At 40.8% G+C, this 27,500-nt stretch overlaps 1 protein-coding gene across 5 annotated transcripts in view; it reads left to right on the top strand.

The window, feature by feature from the left end:
• pbx1a (pre-B-cell leukemia homeobox 1a) overlaps positions 1–27,500 on the top strand; it is a 67,797-nt gene that overhangs the window by 28,283 nt on the left and 12,014 nt on the right. For 3 of the 5 annotated variants that reach the window (XM_053673641.1, XM_053673640.1, XM_053673642.1), the window contains exons 3-7: positions 20,513–20,760; positions 21,451–21,641; positions 22,064–22,199; positions 23,203–23,362; positions 25,723–25,835. In XM_053673641.1, coding sequence (XP_053529616.1) covers positions 20,513–20,760; positions 21,451–21,641; positions 22,064–22,199; positions 23,203–23,362; positions 25,723–25,835 — 848 coding nt within the window. The remainder of the gene's footprint in view (positions 1–20,512; positions 20,761–21,450; positions 21,642–22,063; positions 22,200–23,202; positions 23,363–25,722; positions 25,836–27,500) is intronic. The other 2 variants (XM_053673644.1, XM_053673643.1) reach the window with 1 other exon arrangement.

The raw sequence follows: 27,500 nt of genomic DNA, 5'->3' as shown, positions 1-27,500 counted from the left end.
ACCAGGGGGCCATAACTCGGGGGGGACACAAAAAAACCCCAACCCTGCCAGTGTGTCACTTCCTCCTGCGGGGTGTAATAAAGTTTTATACGTTTGAACAGAGCGCGAGACGACGACCACGCAGATCTGCAGATCAGGACTTAATCATCATCATCGGGTGGGTTTAGTTTTATTGCTGCTAATTAACGCTTCATTATTTAATTAGAATTAAATTTGCAGTCGGAGAGAAACTTGACCAGATTATAGAGCAGTATAACGGGAGGAAAAAAAACCAGAATTAGTTCAGAAAGAGCAGAGCGTTCAGTCTGGAAAATTTATTTCATTCGCTAAGGTCGCTAATAAATAAATAAATAAACAAACAAATAAATAAATAAATAAATAAATAAATCTTACGGCCACCAGTTTAACTTCAGGGAGAATTGACAAAATTCACCAAATTTCTAAAAAGTCACCAAACATCTTGGACCGTCTTTTTTTCAAACTATAAATAGAATAAATAAACGTATAACAGTCTAACAATAGTGTTATTATTATTATTATTATTATTATTATTGTTATTGTTATTATTATTATTATTATTATTATTATTATTTCTTAGAGTTTTTTTTAAAAAGTTGCTGTTATTTTATCAGAAACCTAAAAAGGCACAAAGACACAAACTGGAGGCCAAACATTGGGAAATTTAAATTTTTGTTTGTTTTTTTGTTTAATATTAATTTATTGCTTTTTGTTTGTTTATTATCAAAAACCTCAAAAAGCGCCCAAAACACCAAAAATAAAAAATGTATTGTACTTATTAACTGATTTCAAATTGCAATTGATGAACTGATTGATTAACCAAAGATTTATTAATTAAAGTTTGTTTGGATTTTTTTTTAATACCACAAACCTAAAAAAGCACAAACCTGAAGGATAATTCATTCTATAAACAGGCACGTGTTTAATCGTCACGTTTCCACGTCTCCGTCCTGCAGCTCTGCACCGAACCTTCCGTCCTGAACCACAAACCCTGTGACTGAGCTCCTCTCAGCACTCCGCAGTCCCCAAGTGTTTTACCCCTCTCACACTACGCCCTTTTTTCTCTAAAAAATTAAACGCAGCTTGCATATGAGCGCAAACTCCTTTTACCTCTTTACCTCGTCTTTACCTCCGATACCGGAGACTCCTTCCGTAAACGTTAACGTTATCGAAATAGACGTCTCACCGCTTTAACAAGACGTATATTACCCGCGGAGCGATACAGACATGCCGTACAGCGCCTGCGAAGGAGCCGTTACTATGGAAACGATAACGTCAGAGCCGCTGTTCTAGAAAATGAATCGACAGCTTCAACACCGTCTGAAGAAAGCACGCGGTCGTAAGCCTTCGAGGCTCGACCAGCGAATAATTCCGTAAGATTTTACGCAACGAGACGAAAGAATAGACGCAAAAACACACGTTACTGTCTCCTTCTCTCGTCTTCTCTCTGTTCTCTTTATTTTTCAGTTGTTCCCTCACTAGGGCTTTATCTGTTAGCGCTATATTATCACGAAGCTACTGATAGCTAGCTGTAACGCCGGAATGGACCGTTTCCCCGGATGTGTGTTTTTCTGTTTATTATCTCTTCCTTTTTAATCGTTCATCCTGGAGCTAATACACACTTCAGTTTTTTATTTTATTTTATTGACTTTAAGCTAACTTTAGCTAACTGTACCGATACCTTCTATAATTAGCGGTAAGTAGCGGTTTGAAGGAAAACAGCAGAAAGAATCCCCCGCGGCGAGTGTAAGATTTCCGGAATGTTCCGAGCCTCAAGGACAGACGGTAAGCGACCCCCCGCTACCTCCTTTAATGGGTTCGGGTATAAATGACCTTCCCGGCTGTGTTTTTGTCTCCTGATTGACGGCAGGAGTTCCTCTGACCCACATTTGCATCTGTTGCGATGACCTACATACACCGCCGTCGATGAGTGATTGAAGCAGCGTCAACCTCGAACCTGCGATTTCCTCTCTCACCCCGAAGAGTCGATATTATTATTATTATTATTTTCCTTCAGCGGACTGTGCGAAAGCCGAGCGTCGGTCCGCGGGAGGTTTTTCTCCTCGCAGCAGGGGGTCGGGTTTAGGAGCCTTGCTAATGTTGCTAATTAGCGAGATTAGCCTGGGCGCTAATCCACACAGCAGAATAATGAGCCTCTGAAAATGGAGAATTTTCTACAAGTTCACTGGTGAAGGCGTTTTATTTTAAATCACCTTTTAATTTTTCTCTTTTTATTCTGTATTTATATCTTAAATCTCCACACAGGCTCCCTCGGAGGTCAATAAAGTACATCCATCCATCTGTCCATCTGTCCATACATCCATCCTTCTGTCTTTCTGTCTGTTTTATTACATATCTATTGATCTTTCTATCTATCTGTCTATCTATCTGTTGATCTGTCTATCTATTATTGATCTTTCTATCTATCTGTCTATCTATCTGTTGATCTGTCTATCTATTATTGATCTTTCTATCTATCTGTCTATCTATCTGTTGATCTGTCTATCTATTATTGATCTTTCTATCTATCTGTCTATCTATCTGTTGATCTGTCTATCTATTATTGATCTTTCTATCTATCTGTCTATCTATCTATTGATCTTTCTGTCTATCTGTCTATCTATCTATCTATCTATTGATCTTTCTATCTATCTATCTATCTATTGATCTTTCTGTCTATCTGTCTATCTATCTATTGATCTTTCTGTCTATCTGTCTATCTATTATTGATCTTTCTATCTATCTGTCTATCTATCTATCTATTGATCTTTCTGTCTATCTGTCTATCTATCTATCTATCTATTGATCTTTCTATCTATCTATTGATCTTTCTGTCTATCTGTCTATCTATCTATCTATCTATTGATCTTTCTATCTATCTATCTATCTATCTATTGATCTTTCTGTCTATCTGTCTATCTATCTATCTATCTATTGATCTTTCTGTCTATCTGTCTATCTATCTATCTATCTATCTATCTATTGATCTTTCTATCTATCTCTCTATCTATTGATCTATCTATCTGTCTGTCTATCTCTTGATCTATATCTGTCTATCTATCTATCTATCTATCTATCTATCTATCTATCTGTCTATCTATCTATTGATCTTTCTATCTATCTGTCTATCTATCTATTGATCTATCTATCTATCTATCTGTCTATCTCTTGATCTATGTCTTTCCATCTATCTATCTATCTATCTATCTGTTGATCTTTCTATCTGTCTGTCTGTCTGTCTGTCTGTCTTCCGTGTCTGTCATGTCTCCGCGGCTGTGTGCACAGGGAATGGGGAGGTAAAGACGACGCTGTGGAACACGGGCAGTTTTTCTCAGCTGCTTCGGTATTTCTCGGATCAGAACTGAAACTGTCAGCACCACGTCTTCAACCTCCTCATCATCTAGTCACGTTCATGCAGTTGATTATGTGCAGCTGTTTGCAGTTCCCTACATTATCAACTGCTTCTGTCATGTTCATCAAAATATATTATACTGCTTCTCTGTGGAAAAGTCTTTACCCCCCAGAACATCTGGACATCACTTCACTGCATAAATCATTCGGTGCGACACGGCTGAGCCAGTTCTCCTAGATGTATAGACAGTAGGAGATACTGGCAGTGTGAGTACGCTGTTATATTGACAACACGGCTACGCGTTCTCCCTACCTTGGCGTTCTCACGGCCCGGAGATGTTCCCAGACTGAAATATTTACTTCCGAGAGATGATTCCGAGCAAGTTGCATGCTTTTGCAGGGAGCGTTTGCGTTGTGTGGTGTTCGGAGAAAAGCGCTTACTTAAACGCACTTGAATGTTAAGCGCGATTCGGGGAAATGTACCGAGGCGACCGAGGAAAAAAACTAACACCGGAGAATAAACCAAACCACATTTCCTGTACACGTCGTGTATTCGTTAATAAATCAGCATGACACGTTCAATTCGAATATTTTATGTTGTTATATAAAATTCAAATTCAAAGCCTTTCAGGAAACCACAGTGCCAAAGTGCTGAACGCCTCTTACACAAAGCGTGCTCCTCAGGAGTTTACGTATCTTCAGTTTTAGCAAGGAGCCGCTGTTTTAGAGTTCACCAAACAGTGGCCAGATGTAAGATTGTTACTAGTCCTCCGTACGAAAGAGTCCGCTAAATGAGACTGCTTTACTTGTGTAACTGTGTACACGTTTAATCAGACGTTTTAAACAATAACATCTGACCTAAAGGTATGAACTCATTCTGTACCAGCTGACATGAGAGAGAGAGGGAGAGAGAGAGGGAGAGACAGAGAGAGATAGAGAAAGACAGAGAGACACAGAGAGAGAGATAGAGATAAAGACAGAGAGAGAGAAAGAGACACAGAGAGAGATAGAGAAAGAGAGACATAGAGAGAGATAGAGAGAGAGATAGAGAAAGAGAGACACAGAGAGAGAGAGAGATAGAGAAAGAGAGACACAGAGAGAGATAGAGAGAGAGATAAAGACAGAGACACAGAGAGATAGAGAAAGAGAGACACAGAGAGAGAGAGATAAAGACAGAGACACAGAGAGAGAGATAGAGAAAGAGAGACACAGAGAGAGAGAGATAAAGACACAGAGAGAGAGATAGAGAAAGACAGACACAGAGAGAGAGATAGAGAAAGACAGAGAGAGAGAGAGATAGAGAAAGACAGACACAGAGAGAGAGATAGAGAAAGACAGACACAGAGAGAGATAGAGAAAGACAGACACAGAGAGAGATAGAGAAAGACAGACACAGAGAGAGAGATAGAGAAAGACAGACACAGAGAGAGAGAGAGATAGAGAAAGACAGACACAGAGAGAGATAGAGAAAGACAGACACACAGAGAGAGATAGAGAAAGACAGACACAGAGAGAGAGATAGAGAAAGACACACAGAGAGAGAGAAAGACACAGAGAGAGAGATAGAGAAAGACACAGAGAGAGAGAAAGACACAGAGAGAGAGAGAGAAAGACAGACACAGAGAGAGACACAGAGACAGATAGAGAAAGAGAGAGAGAGACACTAACAGTGTAAAACTATTCGAGCGGTCTGAAGCTCCACTGTGAAGTTATTTATGTGTAAACACACTGTTGGCTTCCTGTAGGCCGTGTCTTAGTGGTGTGTTTATTTATTTATTTATTTAATACGAGCAACAGAAAAGACACATGAAGTGAGAAGGGGTTCGTCGGTTCGTCGGTTCGTTGGTTCGTCGGTTTGTTGGTGTTTTTGTTTGTGTTTATTTTTAATTGTAACGGATTTAAGTGGTACACGCCGGGCCTCGGGGTGTGGCGTTTGGCCTAATCCTCCTTTGAGCTGTACATAACTCTGATTAAGCACTCACACACACTCTCACACACACACACACACACACACACGCACACACACACACACACACACTGCAGGCCAACAGCCGAGAGCGGGGAAGTTATTTTGAGATTTAAAAATGTATCCTCGGTTGCCAGAAATCGGTTCTTACTTTGCTTTTCGGCAGCAAAACAACCGTCAGTCATCTCCGTGTGTGTGTGTGTGTGTGTGTGTGTGTGTGTGTGTGTGTGTGTGTTTATTTTAGAGCGTGTTCTAAATTAATTGCTTTAAAAAAATAAAAAAAAACATAAAAAGAAAGCTTAAAGGTACGTGTGTTAATCCAAGAGGATTTATATTTGAACTATTTAAAAAAAAAAAAAGGTTAATATTCAGCTGTAGAAATATAATAAATTTATAATAAATAAATATAATGTTGTATAGCAGCAAGTAGATATGGTTACAGATGTTTAATATACGTCTGATAATAAATGTGTCACAGTTCGGTTCTGTCGTCCTGCCGGCTTCTTCGTTCACGGTTCCTCCCGTTTAGCGCTCCACTTGTCCTTATATGGTCGCTGTTTCCTGTTCTGGTGTGCTTGTTACTTTACCAGTGTCACCTGTGGCGTGTTCCCTTTAACGGGTTTCTCCGTTTAAGCTCTCGGTGTGGCGTTATGGTGTTACGGTGCGAGCCGTGTGTTGCTTTCGTAGCTGTGTTTAGAGTTTCCTTTTCCTTTTCTGTCCACGCTGGAGTTCAAGAACAAACAAATGAGCAGGAGGTGGATTTCAATCGGCGAGATGTTCCTGCGTTCCTCGTTTAACAAAAACAGAAACGCTTGAGCAGTGTGACTAGTGTACTAACGAAACATTTACCCACAATTCCTCTCTTTCTTTCTTTCTTTCCTTGGGTTCTTCTAGTTATTTTGTTCGTGCTTTCATTCCGTTTTTTCATTCGAATTATTCCGTCATTGTGTTCTTTCTTTTCTTCATTTGCGCGGTTCTCGTTGGGTTCCTTCACTCGGGTTTCTCATTTACTTTGTTCTTCCGTCGCTTCTTTCTTTTGTTCATTCGCTCAGTTCTTTCTTTCAGTTATTTGGCGGTCGTACAGTAGAGTGGTGAGTGTTTATGACCCCACTGACCCCGGTGTCACATGTAGACATTTTAGAGATAAACACCAAGGGCGATTGTCGTGTGTGTGTGTGTGTGTGTGTGTGTGTGTGTGTGTGTGTGTGTGTGTGGCCATATGGTGTGTGTCCTTGTGTTGTAGCTTAAAGGTGAAGTTTCCCTGTAGAACGTCGAGCGTTTACTGCACTCTGCTATTTATTCACATTCACTGTTCCCTCAGACCAACGACAACAAACACCATTACCACCAAACACCACAGCACTATTACCACCATTACCACCAAACAACACCATTACTGCCAAACACCACAGCACTATTACCACCATTACCACCAAACACCACCATTACCACCATTACCACCAAACACCACCATTACTGCCATTACCACCAAACACCACAGCACTATTACTACCATTACCACCAAACACCACAGCACCATTACCACCATTACCACCAAACACCACAGCACTATTACTACCATTACCACCAAACACCACATCACTATTACCACCATTACCACCAAACACCACCATTACTGCCATTACCACCAAACACCACAGCACTATTACTACCATTACCACCAAACACCACAGCACTATTACTACCATTACCACCAAACACCACCATTACTGCCATTACCACCAAACACCACAGCACTATTACTACCATTACCACCAAACACCACAGCACTATTACTACCATTACCACCAAACACCACATCACTATTACCACCATTACCACCAAACACCACCATTACTGCCATTACCACCAAACACCACAGCACTATTACTACCATTACCACCAAACACCACAGCACCATTACCATCATTACCGCCAAACACCACAGCACTATTACTACCATTACCACCAAACACCACAGCACTATTACCACCATTACCACCAAACACCACCATTACCACCATTACCACCAAACACCACATCACTATTACCACCATTACCACCAAACAACACCATTACTGCCAAACACCACAGCACTATTACCACCATTACCACCAAACACCACCATTACTGCCATTACCACCAAACACCACAGCACTATTACCACCATTACCACCAAACACCACCATTACTGCCAAACACCACAGCACTATTACCACCATTACCACCAAACACCACCATTACCGCCATTACCACCAAACACCACAGCACTATTACCACCATTACCACCAAACACCACCATTACTGCCAAACACCACAGCACTATTACCACCATTACCACCAAACACCACCATTACCGCCATTACCACCAAACACCACAGCACTATTACCACCATTACCACCAAACACCACCATTACCGCCATTACCACCAAACACCACAGCACTATTACCACCATTACCACCAAACACCACCATTACTGCCAAACACCACAGCACTATTACCGCCATTACCACCAAACACCACCATTACCACCAAACACCACATCACTATTACTACCATTACCACCAAACACCACCATTACCGCCAAACACCACAGCACCATTACCACCAAACACCACCATTACCACCAAACACCACCATTACCACCATTACCACCAAACACCACCATTACCACCAAACACCACCATTACCGCCATTACCACCAAACACCACCATTACCACCAAACACCACAGCACCATTACCACCAAACACCACAGCACCATTACCACCATTACCACCAAACACCACCATTACCACCAAACACCACAGCACCATTACCGCCATTACCACCAAACACCACCATTACCACCAAACACCACAGCACCATTACCACCATTACCACCAAACACCACCATTACCACCAGACACCACCATTACCACCAAACACCACCATTACCACCAAACACCACCATTACCACCAGACACCACCATTACCACCAAACACCACAGCACCATTACCACCGAACACCACCATAACACCACTAACACAACGAACACCTCAAACACCGCCGTTACCATCACAAACACCAGTAACGCGGTTAACGGCTAACGATCTTCACAGCGACGCTGTCCAGGTAATGACCTGATTAGTGAAAGTGTGTGCTGTTTAAAAGAAATAAAAATAAATAAATATTTTTCAAACAAAAAACTCCAGCAAAAAACAGATTTAAAAGAATGTATAATGTTCATTTATAAGAATTCATTTACAATTCCTTCCGCATCATGATAGTGTTGTTTATTTCTATTGAACTTCCGCCAAGCAAAACGAATAGAAATATGATAATATCACACATTATATATGTTTTTGCAAATATTTAAAGATTTTAAAAATGACGAATGCATTAATGAACTTATTGTCCGAGTGTGAGCGCTCCGCGTGTCTTCCTCTGGGTTTAAAACAATGAGTTTTGTGAACTAATTATTCTTCATTATCGTCACATTAACAGTGTCATAATCAATTAAACAATTAGTTAAAGGTGAGCGCTGTGATAAAGAATTCAGTAAAGACAATTTCATCAGAAATCATCAGCACACGCAGGAAAGAAAAGAATACATTTACAAATATCCATTAATCAGTGACTTATTTCTAATCATTTTCATCTCAAAACAATTTAAAAAAGATGTATAATACAGTTACATATATCTGTTGTTTATTTATTATTCGCCATGTGTAAACACTCAGGATAAAGTCTTCCTGAGTTAAAAAAAGATAATAAAATCAGTTTATTTATTTATAAAAGAAAAGAAACATTGGTAGTGGAAATTGTTTTCTAATAAAGTAATTAATAAAAAAAAATACCAATTCATTAAATAGCTAATTACTTGTAAATAATGATGAGAACGTGTATTTATTTGCTTGTTTGTTTGTTTATTTTAGTCATGTGAAAATGCTCATCGGGATAAAGTCTTTATAAAATAAAAGGATGATGACCTCGTAATCATCGCTTTAACATCGTCAGTGTGTTTAGTTCGAATATTTGCAGCGCAGTATTGCGATGTACCACACAGTCAGATGAGACACAGTCTTTAACAGGAACAGGAAATGAATAATACAGAAAGAAATGAAACGTGTTAGCTTTAGCGTCTGAATCCACTTCCTCAAGGAAAAAAAAAATGAAATGGAAAAAAAAAAGAAGAAAGAAATAAAAGCGTGCCTCCTCGCTCGCCGGCCCCCTTCTGTCTTCCTCCAGATGTGGTTTAATCTACTGCGACTCGGCTAATTATGGTAATTAAGGATTAATTACCGTTAATTACTCGCACATGAACTCGTCAGCAGTCAGAGAGCGGCGCTTGGTGAAGTGTGTCACGTCTTTAAACACGTCATGGCGACACGGAGGAGGATTAACACGGCCGCCCGGTCACCGAGTCTGACCCTCGACACGGCCGAGATCGGGACGGAGCCGTCAATCTTACACACAATCACACCCCTGAGTGATACACACACACACACACACACACACACACACCTGGCTCATACTTAATATCGTTTAAGCCACGGCACTGTCGAGTTCTGCGTTCTGATTGGCCGGAAGGTTGTTGATTTGAAACGCATCACAGGTTTATATTAACACATAACTAACTGTTCTAGTACGTTATCGTTTCTATAGCGACACCTCGTGTGTATATATATATATATATGTATGTATATTGTGACCAGATGTTTATTTAACATTTATGGAAGGAGTCTCCAGTGTCAGCGGTTAGGCTTTTGTTTTTTCCCCTCTGACATCTTGGTGAGGGAACGAGTGTTTATAGCTGCTGTAACGTATGCGAGAACAGGAACTGACCGGTTTATGTAACTATAAACGGATAAAAATGTCTTTCTTTTTTTTTTTAATAAATAGAAAATTGTAATCAGTGGAGAAAGAGGAATAAAACGCTCTCAGATGCTGTAAAAGAATCCTCTTCTGGATTCTAAAAGCGACTCCGCCTTAACGGATGTTTTATTACGTCGTACGTACGAGTACGCACAGTGGTCTGGGTTGCCATGGAAACACCGATTCGTCTCGGGTACAGTGTATTAAAATAGTCAAATATTTTAACGCGCTCGTGTTTGATCTTAGCGAACGGATCAAACGGCACTGGGTTTGATTAGACTTCCGATCGATCGTACTCGTTGATATCGGACGTTTTTGCGGATTATTTTTCCCGCTACGTTTAATCGTCTAATCTGCCGTATTTCTTGCGCAATGCCGCAATCCATTTTTGGCGAACTATGCCGTGTGTCACGAGTCGGGATTCTGTTTACTTCCGCGAGCTCGCCGTCGATGTATGGAACACGCCGGATTTAGATTCCCCGAAGTCGCATTATAGCTGGCGCCATACACTCTCTCGCACACACACACACATGTGCACACACACACACACGGCGGGGAAGAAATGATGGCGCGCCGGCCGGATTAGATTAGTAAGATTCAGTATGAGCTGAGCGGGAAGAAGCAAAGCGTGCATAATTAATTCTGACCGTGATCACTGTCACTGTCTCAGAGGAATCATTTCCCATCTTTAAGAGCCGAACACACACACACACACACACACACACACACACACACACACACACATGGTTTATCGCTTATTCACGGAAACACAGAGAGGTCATACGTTATTCCTTCTGATTTTGTTTCCGTCCTGTTAATCACTCAGGTCTTCGTGTCGGGTTAAACAGCATGTTATCTGGAGTCGAGCAGTACCACACACACACACACACACACACACACACGTTTTACTGACGTGAAAATAAATATCGCACTTTGTGTTTGTGACCAAATCGGATTGATCATGTGTTTCTTATTCTTAGATATTAAAGAACAAATATAAACTAAAAACAAGGAAATAATATATATATATATATATATATATATATATATACACACACACACACACTGTAATTCTTAATATTAATTTATGTATTTTATATATATATATATATATGTATATATGTATAGTTCTGTACTGTATACTCTGTGGCTCTCTACATTGAAACATTTTTCCACAAGTTCAGAAAAGGACTTTGTTCTTTCTCCGTCTTTTTCTTTTTGAAATGAGGGATTAAAATAATAATGTGGAGCGAAAGCTCCAGGTCCAGTACGATCTGGAGATACCATGAGATCAGATCCGGATCGTCACGCGGGTCTGTGCGAGACGCGGCGTGCATCCTGATACGCTGTGTGTACGAACACGACAGCGACACGCTGGTGTAGCATTCTAAAAAAACCTGTTTGATCATACTTTATTTCATATCTGAAGAACGTTATTTTATGTTGTAAAAAAAACAAAGAAAAAACATTTATTTATTAATGGAAAAAAAAATCAATCAATAAAGAATTAACACTGAAGAAATCATTACAGTGAACCACATCAGCTACTTCCTGTCTGTTTGTGGTAAAGAGATTATTTTAAACAGCGCTGTCTCAGAAAGAGTGCGGCTGTACTGTCAGTACTCAGCGGCTGTTTAGCGGTTGTACAGTATTTTTTGTGGTTGTTTAGTTTGTGGTTGTGTTGTTGTATGCTGGTTGTACAGTGAATGTTAAGGGGTTGTTCAGGGGTTATTCGGTTGTTGTACTCTAGTTGTATGTTGGTTGTTCAGTGTTTGTACAGTGAATGTTCAGGGGTTGTACTGTAGCTGTACGCTGGTTGTTCAGTGGTGCTTCTGTGCTTGTACAGTATTTTTTGTGGTTGTACTGTGAATGTTCCATGCCGGTTCAGTGGTTGTGTGCTGGTTCAGTGGTTATACAGGGGTTTTCTGTGGTCATACAGTGGATGTTCAGGGGTTGTTCGGTGGTTGTTGAAACTCTAAACCTGATCAGAGTGTAAAAACTCTCCCAGAACTCTACAGATGCTAATAACTGTTATTAGCGATAGCTGCAGGGGTTCAACGCTAATCACTGCAGCACCAGAGCCTCCACTTTCAGACGTGTGTGTGTGTGTGTGTGTGTGTGTGTGTGTGTGTGTGTGTGTGTGTGTGTGTGAGTGTGTGTGAGTGTGTGCAGGCCACCAAAGCTGCTTAATGTGACGGCTGTCAGCTCGACTCCAGCCAGCTGTCAACACCACACACACACACACACACCAGCCTTCATTCCTTTAATTGACACCTTCCCTTGTCTGTCTCACTCTCTCTGTCTCACTCTACTTTTCTGTTTCTGTCTCTCTCTCTCTCCTTTGGACTGTCTCACTCTCGGTCTGTCTCTTCTTTTCCTTCCTTCTCTGTCTCGATCTCTTCAGTTTCTCTTCTGGGTCTCTATCTGCCTCTTCTTCTTATTATTATTATCTCTCTCTTTGTCTTTCTTTTCTGTCTCTGTCCTTTTGCGTCTCTCTCATCTTCTTTCTCTCTCTCTCGCTCCATTTTTACTCGCCTTCTCCTCTCTGTTTAGAGAACCGAGGAAGCTTTTTCCTGAACCGTCATCAGATTAATTACCTCCCAGAACCCTGACGCTAAAAAATAAATCATCGTTTTATTCTATCGTATCACAGCTGGCTAATTGTCTGCTTACTTGCTAAAAGGCTAACTAGCACACGATAGCGCCGTATACAACATCGCATCGATATGATAATAAATAACGTCATGAGACTGGGTTTGGATTAGGCTAACCCTAACCCCTAACCCTAATCACTAACCCTAGGCTAACCCTAACCCTAGGCTAACCCTAATCCTTAACCCTAACCCTAACCCTAACCCTAGGTTAACTCTAATCCCTAACCCTACGGTAACCCTAACCCTAGGCCAACCCTAACCTTAACCCTGGGCTAACCCTGGGCCAACCCTAACCCTAGGTTAACCATAACCCTAATCTCTAACCCTAGGCTAACCCTAACCCTAGGCTAACCCTAATCCTTAACCCTAACCCTAACCCTAGGTTAACTCTAATCCCTAACCCTACGTTAACCCTAACCCTAGGCCAACTCTAACCTTAACCCTGGGCTAACCCTGGGCCAACCCTAACCCTAGGCTAACTATAACCCTAATCTCTAACCCTAGGCTAACCCTAATCCCTAACAGTAGGCTAACCCTAATCCCTAACCCTAGGCTAACCCTAACCCTAGGATAACTCTAACCCTAATCCCTAACAGTAGGCTAACCCTAACCCTAGGCTAACCCTAATCCCTAACCCTAGGCTAACCCTAACCCTAATCCCTCACCCTATGCTAACCCTAATCCCTAACCCTAGGCTAACCCTAACCCTAATCCCTAACCCTAGGCTAACCCTAACCCTAGGCTAACCCTAATCCCTAACCCTAGGCTAACCCTAACCCTAATCCCTAACCCTAGGCTAACCCTAACCCTAGGCTAACCCTAATCCCTAACCCTAGGCTAACCCTAACCCTAATCCCTAACGCTAGGCTAACCCTAATCCCTAACCCTAGGCTAACCCTAACCCTAGGCTAACCCTAATCCCTAACCCTAGGCTAACCCTAACCCTGATCCCTAACCCTAGGCTAACCCTAACCCTAGGCTAACCCTAACCCTAATCCCTAACACTAGGCTAACCTTAACCCTAGGCTAACCTTAACCCTACTCCCTAACCCTAGGCTAACCCTAACCCTAATCCCTAACACTAGGCTAACCTTAACCCTAGGCTAACCCTAACCCTAATCCCTAACGCTAGGCTAACTTTAATCCCTAACCCTAGGCTAACCCTAACCTAGGCTAATCCTAATCCTAGTCTACTCCTAACCCGAGGCTAACCCTAACCCAGACTGATCGGTATTTTTGTTATTAAGAATTACTGACTCGGGTTTGTTCACCAAAACCTAAATCACAATCACTAGCTGTTACACACTCCTGTCAGAACGTCGTGAGTTCACGTCTTACGCACGTCCGCCGCTGTCTGCCTATATTACGACGATCTGCTCGCAGTGCATTATGGGTAACACATGAGATCACAGCATGCACAGAACAAGCACGAAAGCTTGTTTATATGTTTAGAGTCGGCATGGAGCTGCGTGTTGGAGACGAAGCCTCGAGTCGTATTTTCTCCTCGAAGCTATTAAATGATGGACAGCATTTTTTTTTTTCATTTTTAATTTATTCGTATTTTTTATAGTCACATACATCACGCTGAACGCGAGGTGTTTCAGCTCCGCTATAAATCCTCCTGTCATATCTGTCAGTGTCAAGTGCAGTAAAAGTGTGTGTGTTTGTGTGTGTGTCAGGTTACTGTATCCTCAGCAGCACTTTAGGAAGACAAACTTTTCATCGTCAGGGCTTTTCTCCGGTGCCTTGTTTGACCGTTCATCTTCTTAATTGTGACGGAGAACTTCAGCATCATTAATTAAACATGCTTTCATTTAAAGGCGCTCGCAGGGAGCCTGTGTGTGTGTGTGTGTGTGTGTGTGTGTGGTTAGACTGCCTGAAAATGCATGAGGTATTTACCGTGATGGAGAACGTGAACATGACACTCGTTGGGGTTTTTAAGGGATTTTTGCATAAACACCAGCAACAAAGACAGAACCTGAGCTGCGAGTCACGTTACGCAACAACTAACTATTTCCGTTGTCAAGTCATGCGTCACGTGACGTCGCCGCGACACGTGTTCGGTCGAAGCCGTCTTCGATTCACGTGCGTCCTACACGATTACGGCTAAAAGGTCTCGTTTACCAACTAACATCGCTGCGAAAAAGTCTTTGCAGAAGCGAGCGTCTTCGGTCGGCCGATCACAAAATAAACTTGGTGAAATCCCGTACGGACTTTATAACGTCTACAAGAATTACTCACTAGCAAATTGATGGCTTGTTTGTTCCTTGTGTGTCCGAGTCGATGGGTGTAACTACCACCCAATCATGTGTTAGATTAGCTTGGCCACGCCCAGATGGCATGCGGATGTGGGCCACTTCAGGCAGTGCTGCTGGCCTTCTTTTGGCTCGGACAAAAATAAGCAAATATGGCCCAAATATCCTGAATCACAAGCGTTTCTCTTTTTAGGCAGCGATGCGGCGCTCACGGCAGTGTGTGATCTGGACGTGACCCTAAAGCGGCCCGTGTGGGGAATAGTGAATATGGCCCAAATATCACAAAACAAATGTGGGCCACCTTTGCAAAAAGTGTTGCGCATGCGGCATTGCTACGGCTTGCTTCTGGCCCAAATCTGGCAACCCGGAGCGGACCGCCCAAGTGTCATCATTCCACGCGGTATGTGGGCCGGATGAACGTGTCAGGCGTGGGCCGGATCTGGGCCGGATCTGGGCCTTTCGTTCTTTATAACTTCAACCGAGCGTGAAAAAGTCTAAACGCGGTGTTCGACGGTGCCGACTCTCTCTTCGGGAAACAGACACGAGTCAATAAAGTTTTTACAGAATGAGAAACATCACCGGCTGAAATTCAGCTTTTCTTTAAAATCCCCATCACTCCCTTTAACCCGTACCACGACCGCATCTCCTGCGCCTTCGTATCTGATCCAAATCAGAACACAACACACACACGTCTACACACACACACTTACTCACGTATGCGTTCAGAGAGAGGGGAAATCATTTATCCATTAATAACGGTTAATGTGGTTCAGTTCAGCTAAACAGCTGCACACACACACACACACACACACACACACACACGCAGAAAGCAGCTGGCAGCATTACGGCCTAATTGATTGCAATGCCATTACTGAATCAAAATAAATAAAGTGCATGGCGTCGGTTTGGGGTAATTAAGCCACGGCGAAGGGAATTGTACGATTATCTGTATTTATTGTATTTACGTAATCCGTTTACTCCTTCACTGGAGGATCTCGTTGGAAGACACAAATCATTATTTGCCTCATTAGAGTTCGTCTCCAGATGAGCATATCCCTGCTGGATGTTCGGGCAGAAGAAACCACACACACACACACACACACACACACACACACACACACACACACATCGCTCAGTCTAAATGAGAACAGGTTTGCGACAAACTCTGATGAACAACTTCGTGTCTTTTGCGGTTTAATAAACGAGGCTGCGAGACGTAATGCGTTTCCCCGAGATTTACATAAACCAAATGAAAAGGAATTAAGAGTAACCGATGAAGCAGGACGTCGGCTCTCTGGAGAAATCCGAACCCCGACGCTGAACTCTTGACCCGCTTAATCCACGTTCTCGCTCGGAGAAGCCCGGAGAACGTGGCCTGGCGTTCTGTCCGTCTATTTATGATCTTAAATACAAGCGTACGACAGACACCGCGCCGACCGCGGCGTCTGTAAATCCGCCGGATTTTATTCGCTTCGCGGCTTTAATGATTGAAATTGTACGTCACTTTTTTCCCTTTGAAAAAGCTTTTTTCGCGACAGTCAGTTGGCACACACTTGAGGGTTAAAAGGGTTCACCTCACGTTATAGATTTCATATTATATATAGTTATTGTTGTATATATTATTATATATACAGTGCTGTAATGTATCCTATTAATAACTATATTGACCTTTTTGCTCTGTAATAGTGGAATAATGATATATGAATAATTATTTGGGTTTATTATAGCGCTATATTACCTTAATTTAGCTTGATTTATTTATTTATTTATTTATTTATTTATTTAGCCAGTTTTGTTTTTTCCTTGCATTATTAATGAATATTTTTGCTGTAAAATGCACAGTAATATAATGTAACTCCAAACCATCTGTTAGTTGCCTTTTTATTATTTCAGTTTAGGGTTGTTGTTGTTTTTCTTTTCTTCCTTTAATCGTATTAATTTATTTCATTATTGTTGTTTTCTTTAAACACTAACAGTAATAAGATAGTACACATCTGTGCTCTTCAGGTTTGATGGGTTGAATTTAGAAAGTAATCTGAAGCGTCATTAGTTTCATTCGGGATTATTTTCAGCATCAGTCGGGCTGTTTTACCTTAATTCGGGATTATTCGAGTAAGTTTTATCAATCCTGATTATCTTGAACTTAAGCTTTCGGTCTTATTTCGCGACGTTTTAAATTTAAGATCCTTTTTTTTTTTCCACGAAAAGTTAAGATCTCGCATAATTTAGGCTTGAGACATCCCGACCCTAATCAGTTTAATGAAGGATTCGTTTGTTTTGCGTTAACTCAGAAGTCATTTCGTCCATCTGTGAGCTGTATATTATGATGAACTCAGCTGTTCTTTCCCCGTACGCTCTTAAACCGGGGTCCATCTGACCATCATCCGGGATGTACTGCACACAGTTTAGGATTCATTCCGACGGAATTTTGGGAGTTTAAATCAGGAATTATTTGGGTATAAGTTAGTTTAAATGATCCTGAACCTGGCGTTCAGGTTTATTTCGGGATGTATAAGATGATCTCAGGTTTAATTTCCGCATTAGTCGGGCTATATTACAATCATTCAGGATTTATTTCATGAGAATTGGACCTATATAAACATCATTCAGATGAAATGTTTCTAGAATTTAGGCTGTGTTAGTTCAATTGAATATCTTGCATAATTTGGATTATATTATATTATATTACATTATATTATATTAGACCTGGTTTTGTGCTTGTGTTGTGATTTCTAACATTATTTAGGGATTGATTGTAGCATTAATCTGTTTTTATTACCTGAATTCGGGATTATTTTAGACGTACGTCATGCTCCGTTCTCTTAATTCTTCTTTCTTTTTATTTATTAATTTATTTCTCTTTTGTAACCCGAGGTGGCTGATGGTTGTCACGGTGACTGCTGTGATGTGATGTGAAGTGAAGTGAAGTGTAGCGTTAGCTCACACACACACTCACCTACGCACACACACACCGAGCGCCGATCGTTTATGAGCTCGTTGTGTCGCGTGGCAAGGGGTTTTTTCTCTTTGTTACTATCGGAGGAGTGTGTGTTCCTGTCGTGCTTATTTATTCTTCTGTGAAGAGCGATAGAGACATCTTGTGGGAGACGGAAAACAGAGCAGGCGGCGCGTCTCACACCTGCACTACGGACAGACACGGACAGATCGCCGCTGCGCCGATACGCACGCTCCTGACCACGTGAGGTGACGCCGGCTCGTCCTCGCCGTTACACGAGAGCGGAAGAGAAAAACGGAAAACGCTTCACTCAAATCAGGCTAATAACGCGCACGCGCCACGTTAATGTGTAGCGCTGAGCTGAATCAGTTACACAGTACCGGTCTGTTACGGTACATCGATATCGTTGACTCGGTGTGATGCAGATAACAAACAACAAGATTAATACTTGCTGTAAATTCCTGCTACAGTAAATGCTATTGGTCTGTAAAATACGCCACGGAAACAAAATCAATCAAGTGTCGAGTGGGGAATTTGCGTCTATGACCAGTAGATTTGTGATTTGGGATCCACCGAAAATGTAGACAACTTGACGGTCATGTGACCAAAAATAGCCACTGACCGAAAGACCAGAACTTCAGACATGAGCTACATGAGCTAATACGTCGAATGCTAACGTAACGTTGTGGAAAATCATTTGTACGTGCTAAATCAAACGTGTTATTGCGTCTCAAAAAAAAAAAGAAAAAAAAAAAAAGAAAGTCGAGTACGTGAGCTGAGCGACTACAGAACTTCTTTTACTTCCTGCGTTGTTGCACAGCGACTGAAACACTACGACACTCACGAAATCAAAGAGTTTTAAAGATTATTTAAAACGTAAACGTACAATTGTCGATACGTTCTTATTTTAACCGCCGATTCGAGCCTGTACGGCGCTCCCACGCCGTCGCACGCAGCGTCTCGAGAGTTTTTACCGGTTCACTGACGCTAATGTGACAGAATTCACTATTAATACTACTCCTTACCGCCCCCTAGTGGAAAAATTTACAACTGCAGAAATGGATGTACGTGTAAATGATTTTAATTATAGTTGCGTGAAATAAAAGCGTAGATATTCGTCTGATTTAGAGAGAAAGAACTCGAGGGTGTCGTGTCATGTTATCAGACGTTATTTTCCGTCTAATGTCCGTCACATGTTCAGAAATATTTTTCAGTGACGGTTTCTTTTATTAATGACCGGCATTCATTCCAGTGGACAAGATATAGAATATAATCTATCTATATATAAATATATAACGTATATATATTGTCTTAGACACAGCCAAACGCCGGTTCTGTCTCAGCGTTTCGCCGCAATAACGGTTTCTTCTATAATAAAGATCAGCGGAGGAATATTCCGTATGAGTTTTTGATAAATGATGGAATAAAGTCGTTGTAATGTATTGCTGATGTGTGCGTGGCAAGTCGGTACGATGGCGAAGAAAAACGAGCTCTGGCAGGAGGTGAGGGCAAATTATTTACCCAAGATTACAGCGTGGAGTGATGAAATGACGGTTTTATTATCTTCACTCCTGCCAGGATCGGTGTTCGAGCCGCGATTTGATCGCGGCGAAGAGCGATTATAATGAAGGCCGTGGATCAGCTTCGCATCACTCACGCTGATGTTCCAGTCTCGTATTAATGCCATTAAAGTCTGGCGTGTTGGCGTTTTCATCCGGGTTGCACACGTATTCATCCGTTTTGTACGAGGTTTTAAAATGTAGTGCCTTCTCAGATCTGACGTCAAGAATTATGCGGGCGAGATATGGATATGAGGCGGTTCTTTACATACATTTGCATAAAACTCGCAGGGGTTGAGGGTTTAAAGGAACACTGCAGCCAGCGAATGAAAATATATAAATACTCGTTAGCTACATATATGCTAAATGTAAATGATCACGTGTGTATACGTGTGTATTTATCTTTGGGTCCGAATAAACACACGGTAGTTGTTTATTACGGAATTCCGAACTGGTTTATTCCTCTCAGACCATAGCCATTTGCCAACATTTACGATTATTTAATTTTTTTTGTTTCGTAGCCGTTTATAGTTACATCGAATGTTCAGTTCCTGTTCTCGTTTACGTTATAGCCGCTGTAAACGGTCGTTCCCTCGGCAACCTTGCTTTGTTCTCTCTCTCTCGAAGTTACCGAGACGCAGCTACGACTACAAACCGTGAACTCGTCCGTCACCTCTGACTGTGACAAAGCGCCGACACTGGAGACTCCTTCCGTAAATGTTTAAAAAAGGAAAAGAAAACATCACCGCAAGTCATCGCTGTTACTATGGAGACAAGAGCGTAATAGGGCGGGCGCGTTAATATAAACCCGCGCTACTGTCAGAGCTGCTGTTATAGAGAACTAATCAGCACCGTGGGGTTTTTTTAATATCTTGTGGTTTTTGTGTTCCTCAGTGTTGAGTATTCGCGGCGCGCAGGACGAGGAGCCTCCCGACCCTCAGCTCATGCGACTGGACAACATGCTCTTAGCGGAGGGCGTGTCCGGACCCGAGAAAGGGGGCGGGGCTTCGGCGGTGGCCGCGGCGGCCGCGGCCGCGGTGGGCGGGACCGGGAACGACAACTCGGTGGAGCATTCGGACTACAGAGCGAAACTGACTCAGATACGACAGATCTACCACACGGAGCTGGAGAAATACGAACAGGTCAGAAAAAACATCGCAGACAACAACGACAGACCATCACGGTTTTATTCTGCGTTACATTTTATTTTAAAATCATCATCATTATTCTTATCCACTTATTATTCTTCTTATTATTATCGTTTCAGTGTTACTTCACGTTTAAATACGAACAGATCGAATTCTATACGCATTTTGCGCAGGAGCGCCGAGCTTTAACTTACGTAAAAGTACAAAGTGTCACTCAGAAATACGCCGAAAAAGCAGTCCCCCCCCAACCGCACACCCCCCCCCCCCCCCCCCCCCCAGGTAAAAACAGCAGATAAGGTACCAATCGAGGTATAAATCTGGGACGAGTCACAGTTGTGTAAGTGTTTGTAACCCTCCAATCAAAACAACTGATGCCCAGTAAGCCCCGCCCCTTTCCCCAACCTCACATTCGCAATCTTTCGTCTCGACTAATTTTTGGTTACGGTAAACGGAGAATGTCTCGAGTTCGTTTAACGTCAAACAAAACGTTATGTGTTTTACGTTACGTGTCTTAGCTTACGTAAGACACGTGTAAGGTTAACGTCAGCTAAATAGAGTTATTAGTCATGCACTGAAATTGTGAGGTTAAAAAGTGCAAAAGTGAAGTAAAAGTGACTGAATTGTGTGTTGTGGGGTTAGACCGTGTCGTGATAATTATGTGTGTGTGTATGTGTGTGTGTTTAGGCGTGTAACGAGTTTACTACCCACGTGATGAACCTGTTGCGAGAACAGTCTCGCACGCGTCCCATTTCACCCAAAGAGATCGAGCGCATGGTCAGCATCATCCACCGCAAATTCAGCTCCATACAGATGCAGCTCAAACAGAGCACGTGCGAAGCCGTGATGATCCTGCGCTCGCGCTTCCTCGACGCCAGGTGAGTTCATCACACCCATCACCACTAACGCACAAAACCTCCATCTGCTTCTGAGGGCTTGTCGGGTAGTAACGAAAACATCCTGCACGTGAACTTCCTGGTATTCAGAGCCGGTTTACACGCTTGCTTAAAAGCGATTGCAATCACTTCACGTGTACTTCACGCCTCCGCTCTCAGTATACAGCAGCACGTAGAATAGCACTTGATCCAGCACCGACTGTTAACTCGCCGTTTTAGAGGCGGTGCTTGTGTTAATTCAACGCGCTCCGCCGTGAAGCGCGTGAGAACGTGTCTGAGGTGTGAAGGATAATCTGACCCGGCGCTCGTCTGCCACGCTTACAGAGAAACTTTAAGTTCATTCATCATTTTATCCAGATCAAATTTATTCCCTCTGTTTAAAATCGTCCTCGTGTCTCTGACAGACGGAAGCGGCGGAATTTCAACAAGCAGGCCACGGAGATCCTGAACGAGTATTTCTACTCGCACCTCAGTAACCCGTATCCCAGCGAGGAAGCGAAAGAGGAACTGGCCAAGAAATGTTCCATCACCGTCTCCCAGGTTTATTCTTCATTCCACACGTCTTCTCATCGCAGGGTTAAACAGGCCTGATGACATCATCACCTCTCATACCGTATTAGCAGTACGCAATAAGTCGTTAGCTAAGTTAGCTAAGTTAGCGCGCCAGTTTTGCTTCTGTAAGATATTATCTAGCGAGTTTTAGCCTTTTTATTTTGTTTTACGTTTTGTTTCGAGTCGTTACTTCATGTTCGCAACTCGTTCGTTACGGGGTTTTTTTTTTTGCCTTGCCTGTTTCGTATTTATATCGATAATTACTTCTTTATCTTTTGCTTTGTTTGTTTTAAACGTAACATTATTTTACATTAAAAAATGTCTTCTTTAATTTTTAATCTTAAAAAGCAAACCTCTAAAGATGATACGCATCAAGTTATTAAAATGCAATTATTGTAATATTAGACCAGCTTATCTAATTCTAAATAGCGGCCTTGAACTTTTATTTATTTTAACGATAATTAAAGAAAAAATTAAAAAAAGGTCTGACCAGGATGAATTGTTGTAAATTTTTGTTAGCTGATTTAACGTTTACGTTGTTGTTTTTGTTATTTTTATTCAATGTCACAATTATTACAGATGTATTTATTTGATTTATTTTTTATGAAGAAACGCTACTTTTAAAATGGAAAAAAATAAGAATAAATGCATTTTTGTAGATGTTAAATAAATCGCCATCAAACGGATTTTTTTCTTAAACGCGCTTACTGCTGGGAAATTGTTGGCAAAAATCTATACGGCGTGATTCGTGTCCTGTGTCGTAAACAGTGTCCGTCGATTTAAAACATTACACGGTGATGTAATATTATTGCCGTAACGCTATCCTACTGGATACGCTGTGAACCGCGGCCGCAAAAAAATACGTAAAAGAAATGTAAATATTAAGAACGGATGTTTCGATGTTGTTTGCGGCAGCGTTTAAAGAAGAAGAAGAAGAAGAAAATAAAAAAGGAAACCGCCTTTGATGTGTAAAATGTTCGGTGCTGTTCAGGTTTCGAACTGGTTCGGGAACAAGAGGATCAGGTACAAGAAAAACATCGGAAAGTTCCAGGAGGAAGCGAACATGTACGCCGCCAGAACGGCCGTCAACGCCGCCAGCGCTTCTGCTCAGGGCAGCCAGGCCAACTCGCCCTCCACGCCCAACTCCGCCGGTGAGTCGTTATTACATCACATTATTACCTCAAATTACTCCTCAATTACCGCTAATGACATATTAGTGTAATAACCAGATCACGAGATTAACCTGTATTCCATTACACCAAGACTTAGAAACGCTCACGGCTGCATCTCAGAGTTTATCCTAACGTGTGCTTGCAGTGCATTATGGGTAAACACTCGGTCAGCACCCGGGGGTTGACGAAGGGTTTCGCTCCTTTTCCACCGCAGCGATTTACCGACTGTTTACCAACACATTTGTCGTTTACTAAAGAACACGTCGTACTTTTTGTCCATTTAAAGTTACATATAAACGGAAAAGTCACCGCTTTACTGTACCTCTGACCTCAACAAAGCGCTGGACACTGGAGACTCCTTCCGTACGTAAACGTAAACGTCTCCTTACTTTAAGAAAACTACGCCATATCAGCGTTACCGATTTTTTAATTTTTATCTGTACGAGTCCCTGTGAACGAGCTGTTGCTATAGAAACCATGACGTATTAGCATAAAATATGAACAACGGAAAAATGATCTTTTCTCCAGTCCGTACATTTAGCTCTCTTACTTTTTTTAATCATCATTAACTCCACACTAATAAATCTCCTCGTGTGTGTGTGTGTGTGTGTGTGTGTGTGTGTGTGTTAGCGTCTGTGTTAACGTTAGCGAACAGCGCTTCAGGTAAATGGCCTGCTGTGTCCGGCGTGACCTTTTGTTGGTCATTACGGCCCTGAGAGTGATTAGCGGCTCGTGCGCATTCGATTAGCGCTCTGTGGCTTTTTGTGGACAAATTAAGTTAAAGTCCCGGTCCCTTAAACATCTGGGGGATTCGTCCTCCATTAAAGCACAAATAGCGCTCCTTGATTCCTAGCGTGACTCGATTAGCGCTTCCTAAATGACTGAAACATGTGCATCCATCACTCTGGCGTGGTTTTTTTTCTCTCTCTTTCTTTTTTTCCTCCCGGAGAAAGTAGTGCTTTCGGACGCTAAGCTGCTAATACATCTTCTACGATAAACATTAGCGTAATGTATTGAGGCTGGAATCCAAAGCGCCGCTCTAACGCTGGTCTAAAATGCATTTTTAACTGTCTGAGTGTTTAAGCGTAAGTGAATCGCTCATATTTAAATAACAGTTTAAAAACATCTTTCTTTTGTTTTGAGGTAGCAGGTTGAGCTTGCAGCGTATAGCGCCACCTCGTGGTGTAGTGTGTACAGCTAGCGTGTACGTTTACTCAGCGTTACTGTCATTACATTTTAGTAGCCTTTCTATTTTTTACTTTTTTCCCCTTTTGACTAACAAAGCACAAGTATAGTTATTTGTTTGTTTGTTTGTTTGTTTGTTTATTTGACTTTCCAGTGAGTTTTGTTCAGTTAATACTTAACATTCTCTTTGATATTTGTAACGACGCCACCTCACAGAAGTCGTTTGTTAATTAAACACCGTCTCGGATAAATGTTTTTTCGATTAAAACAATTCAATCATTTATAATAATAATATAATAAGGAAGTTAAAAGCATTTCACAATTTGCATAATTTTCTATGTACATTTAAATATTTAAATTAATGAATTGCTAGAACCTGAAATTTAAATATAGGATGCTGAAAAAACCTTTGACTCGGCATGAACATGTTTGTTTGTTTGTCTGTTTGTTTGTTTGTTTAAACCCCCCCCCCCCCCCCGGCTTTTTTTCTTTTGACTAGCATTGCATTTTTTAAAAATTTTGTATGTAATTATTGTATATTATTTTTTTACTTTCCTTTCTTGACTAGCAGTGCATAGATCTTTTTAGTTATTTGTTCATTTCATGTTATTTATTTATTTGTTTGTTTGTTTATACTTTTTGTATATATCGAAATTATGGTTAACATTTTATTGTGTACTTTTTTACTTAAATTTTTTTTGTTTATTTTTTTTACCTTTAACCAGTGGTGCATACATCAGTTTTCTTTCATTCATTAATGATGATTAATTACTAATTATATAACTTATTAGCTAACTAATTATAATTACTTAATATTTGTTTACTTTTGATTGGCTATTAATTCAGTAAAATGTTTTATTTCGTGTTTAATAAATGGATGGAATGACACCGTCTCTCTCTCTCTCTCTCTCTCTCTCTCTCTCTCTCTGTGCTGCACTCAGACCCGAGCGTCTTCCAGCTTTTATTTACTAAATTAAAGATTTATGTGTTTGTTGTGCGTTTTATTTATTGTCTGTTAACAGTAACACCTGTCTCACCCCCCTTCTGCATGAGCACGACGCCTGTCTGTCTCACCTGTCTTTCCTCCTCTGTTTTCTCTCTCTCTCTCTCTCTCTCTCTCTCTCTCTCTCTCTCTCCGTCTGTTTCTCTCTCAGGTTCTGCTGCGTCTTTTAACATGTCTCACTCCGGCGATTTGTTCATGAGCGTTCAGTCTCTGAACGGGGACTCGTACCCGGCGCCGCAGGTGGGCGCTAACATACAGTCACAGGTAGGGTGTGCACGCTAGGGCGCCAAAAATTTTACACACCATTCCGGCTGATTTGATTTTGTAAAAAAATTCTCTTTAACGGCCCCCCAAAAAAAATCTAAAATTTGAGTCAGATGTGGCTTTGCTGAATTGGTTACGCCTGATTTGATTAAAACGATGTTAAGAAGATGTTTAAAAAAATTATTAAATAAAAAATGACTAATAAAGACAAAGAAACGTGTGTTGTGCTGTACAGATGAATTTTTCCACACAGATCACTTCCTGTGAGTGATTAGCGCCCCCTACAGTGTGTTTGCTTTCTGTACTGTGTATTTGTTGTGATCGGGCATGCAGATTTCTTTTGGTTTATTAATGATTTTTTTTTTTTTTTTTTTTTTCTTGATGTATTATTTTAATATATTTTTTAAATGACTGAATTGTGGAATCTGGAAAATATCAATGTGTACAAACATAAACAATTATCGTCACTTCACGAGTTGGATTTCTATATTTAATATTTCAGATTCTTTTTTTTTTTCACATATTCACTTTTATATATATATATATATATATATATATATATATAATTATTTATTTATATATTTATTTCCACAGTTTTGGGTGATCTGATTTTTTTCCCCCGCAATGAAATTCCTGGAATTTATCACAGCTTACGATATTATTACAAGAAGTAAACTTAAAGTTGCTTTACATTACATGAAGTAAAGCTACCACTTTTTGCATAACTAAACCGCACTAGATTATTTTTCAAAATAAAAAGAGGGGTGGATATATAAAAATGTAAATAAATATAAATATAAAAACAACCGAGTAAAATCTCAGAACAAAAAAAAAAAAAAAAATCTGTCGATACAATCCAAGGTTCTGTCTGTAATGCTTTCTGTAAGGACGGGTTCATTTCTGTACTGTGTGTAAGGAGTCTCCAGTTTCAGAGGTAAAGCTGTAAACCTAGGAGTTTCTGCTTTTTGTTTCCGGCCTGCTGTGACGTAAGTGAGAACGGGAACTAACTTGTTTCGGACATTAAACGTAGCTATAAACGGATAAAAAGTACGAGGTTTCTTTCTTTAATGAATTGTAAACTGTAATCGTCGACGGGTCGCCGTGGTGTAAGAGGAATAAAACGCTCAGGGACGTGCTGTTACGGGAAAATAATCAACTCCAGAGTGTTAACAGTGACTCCGCTTCATCACGCCCCGCCGTCACTGATCAGCACGACACGCCCACCGCGTTTATGACTTAACTTACATTTATATATTCAAATGAAAGAAAGAAAAAAACAGATTGTTATGAAGCTCATAATAATTCTGTTCCTGCAAAAAGAACGGACACGAGTCACAATAACAATAAAAATATATATCAATTACAATGTTTAAGCAGGTATTATATATATATTATATGTTAAACAGATTCAAATAAAAATAAATTAACAAAATGAAATAAAAAATAAATAAATAAATAAACAAGTATAATATACAGGTACATATGTAAATAAACAAATACTAATGCTTAATAAGATGCATAAATAAATAGAATAAAGACCAATAATATTTAACGTATTTTTATTATTTATTTGAGTAAATAAATAACTGCATAAATATACAAATAAAAACGATTTAATAATAAGCAATGTTCAGCAAAATAAATGAGTACGTAAATAAATGGAAT

The sequence above is a fragment of the Ictalurus punctatus genome, chromosome 20 (assembly GCF_001660625.3).
Source record: "Ictalurus punctatus breed USDA103 chromosome 20, Coco_2.0, whole genome shotgun sequence".
Taxonomy (NCBI): Eukaryota; Metazoa; Chordata; class Actinopteri; order Siluriformes; family Ictaluridae; genus Ictalurus; species Ictalurus punctatus.
This window is presented reverse-complemented; position numbering and strand designations above follow the sequence as displayed.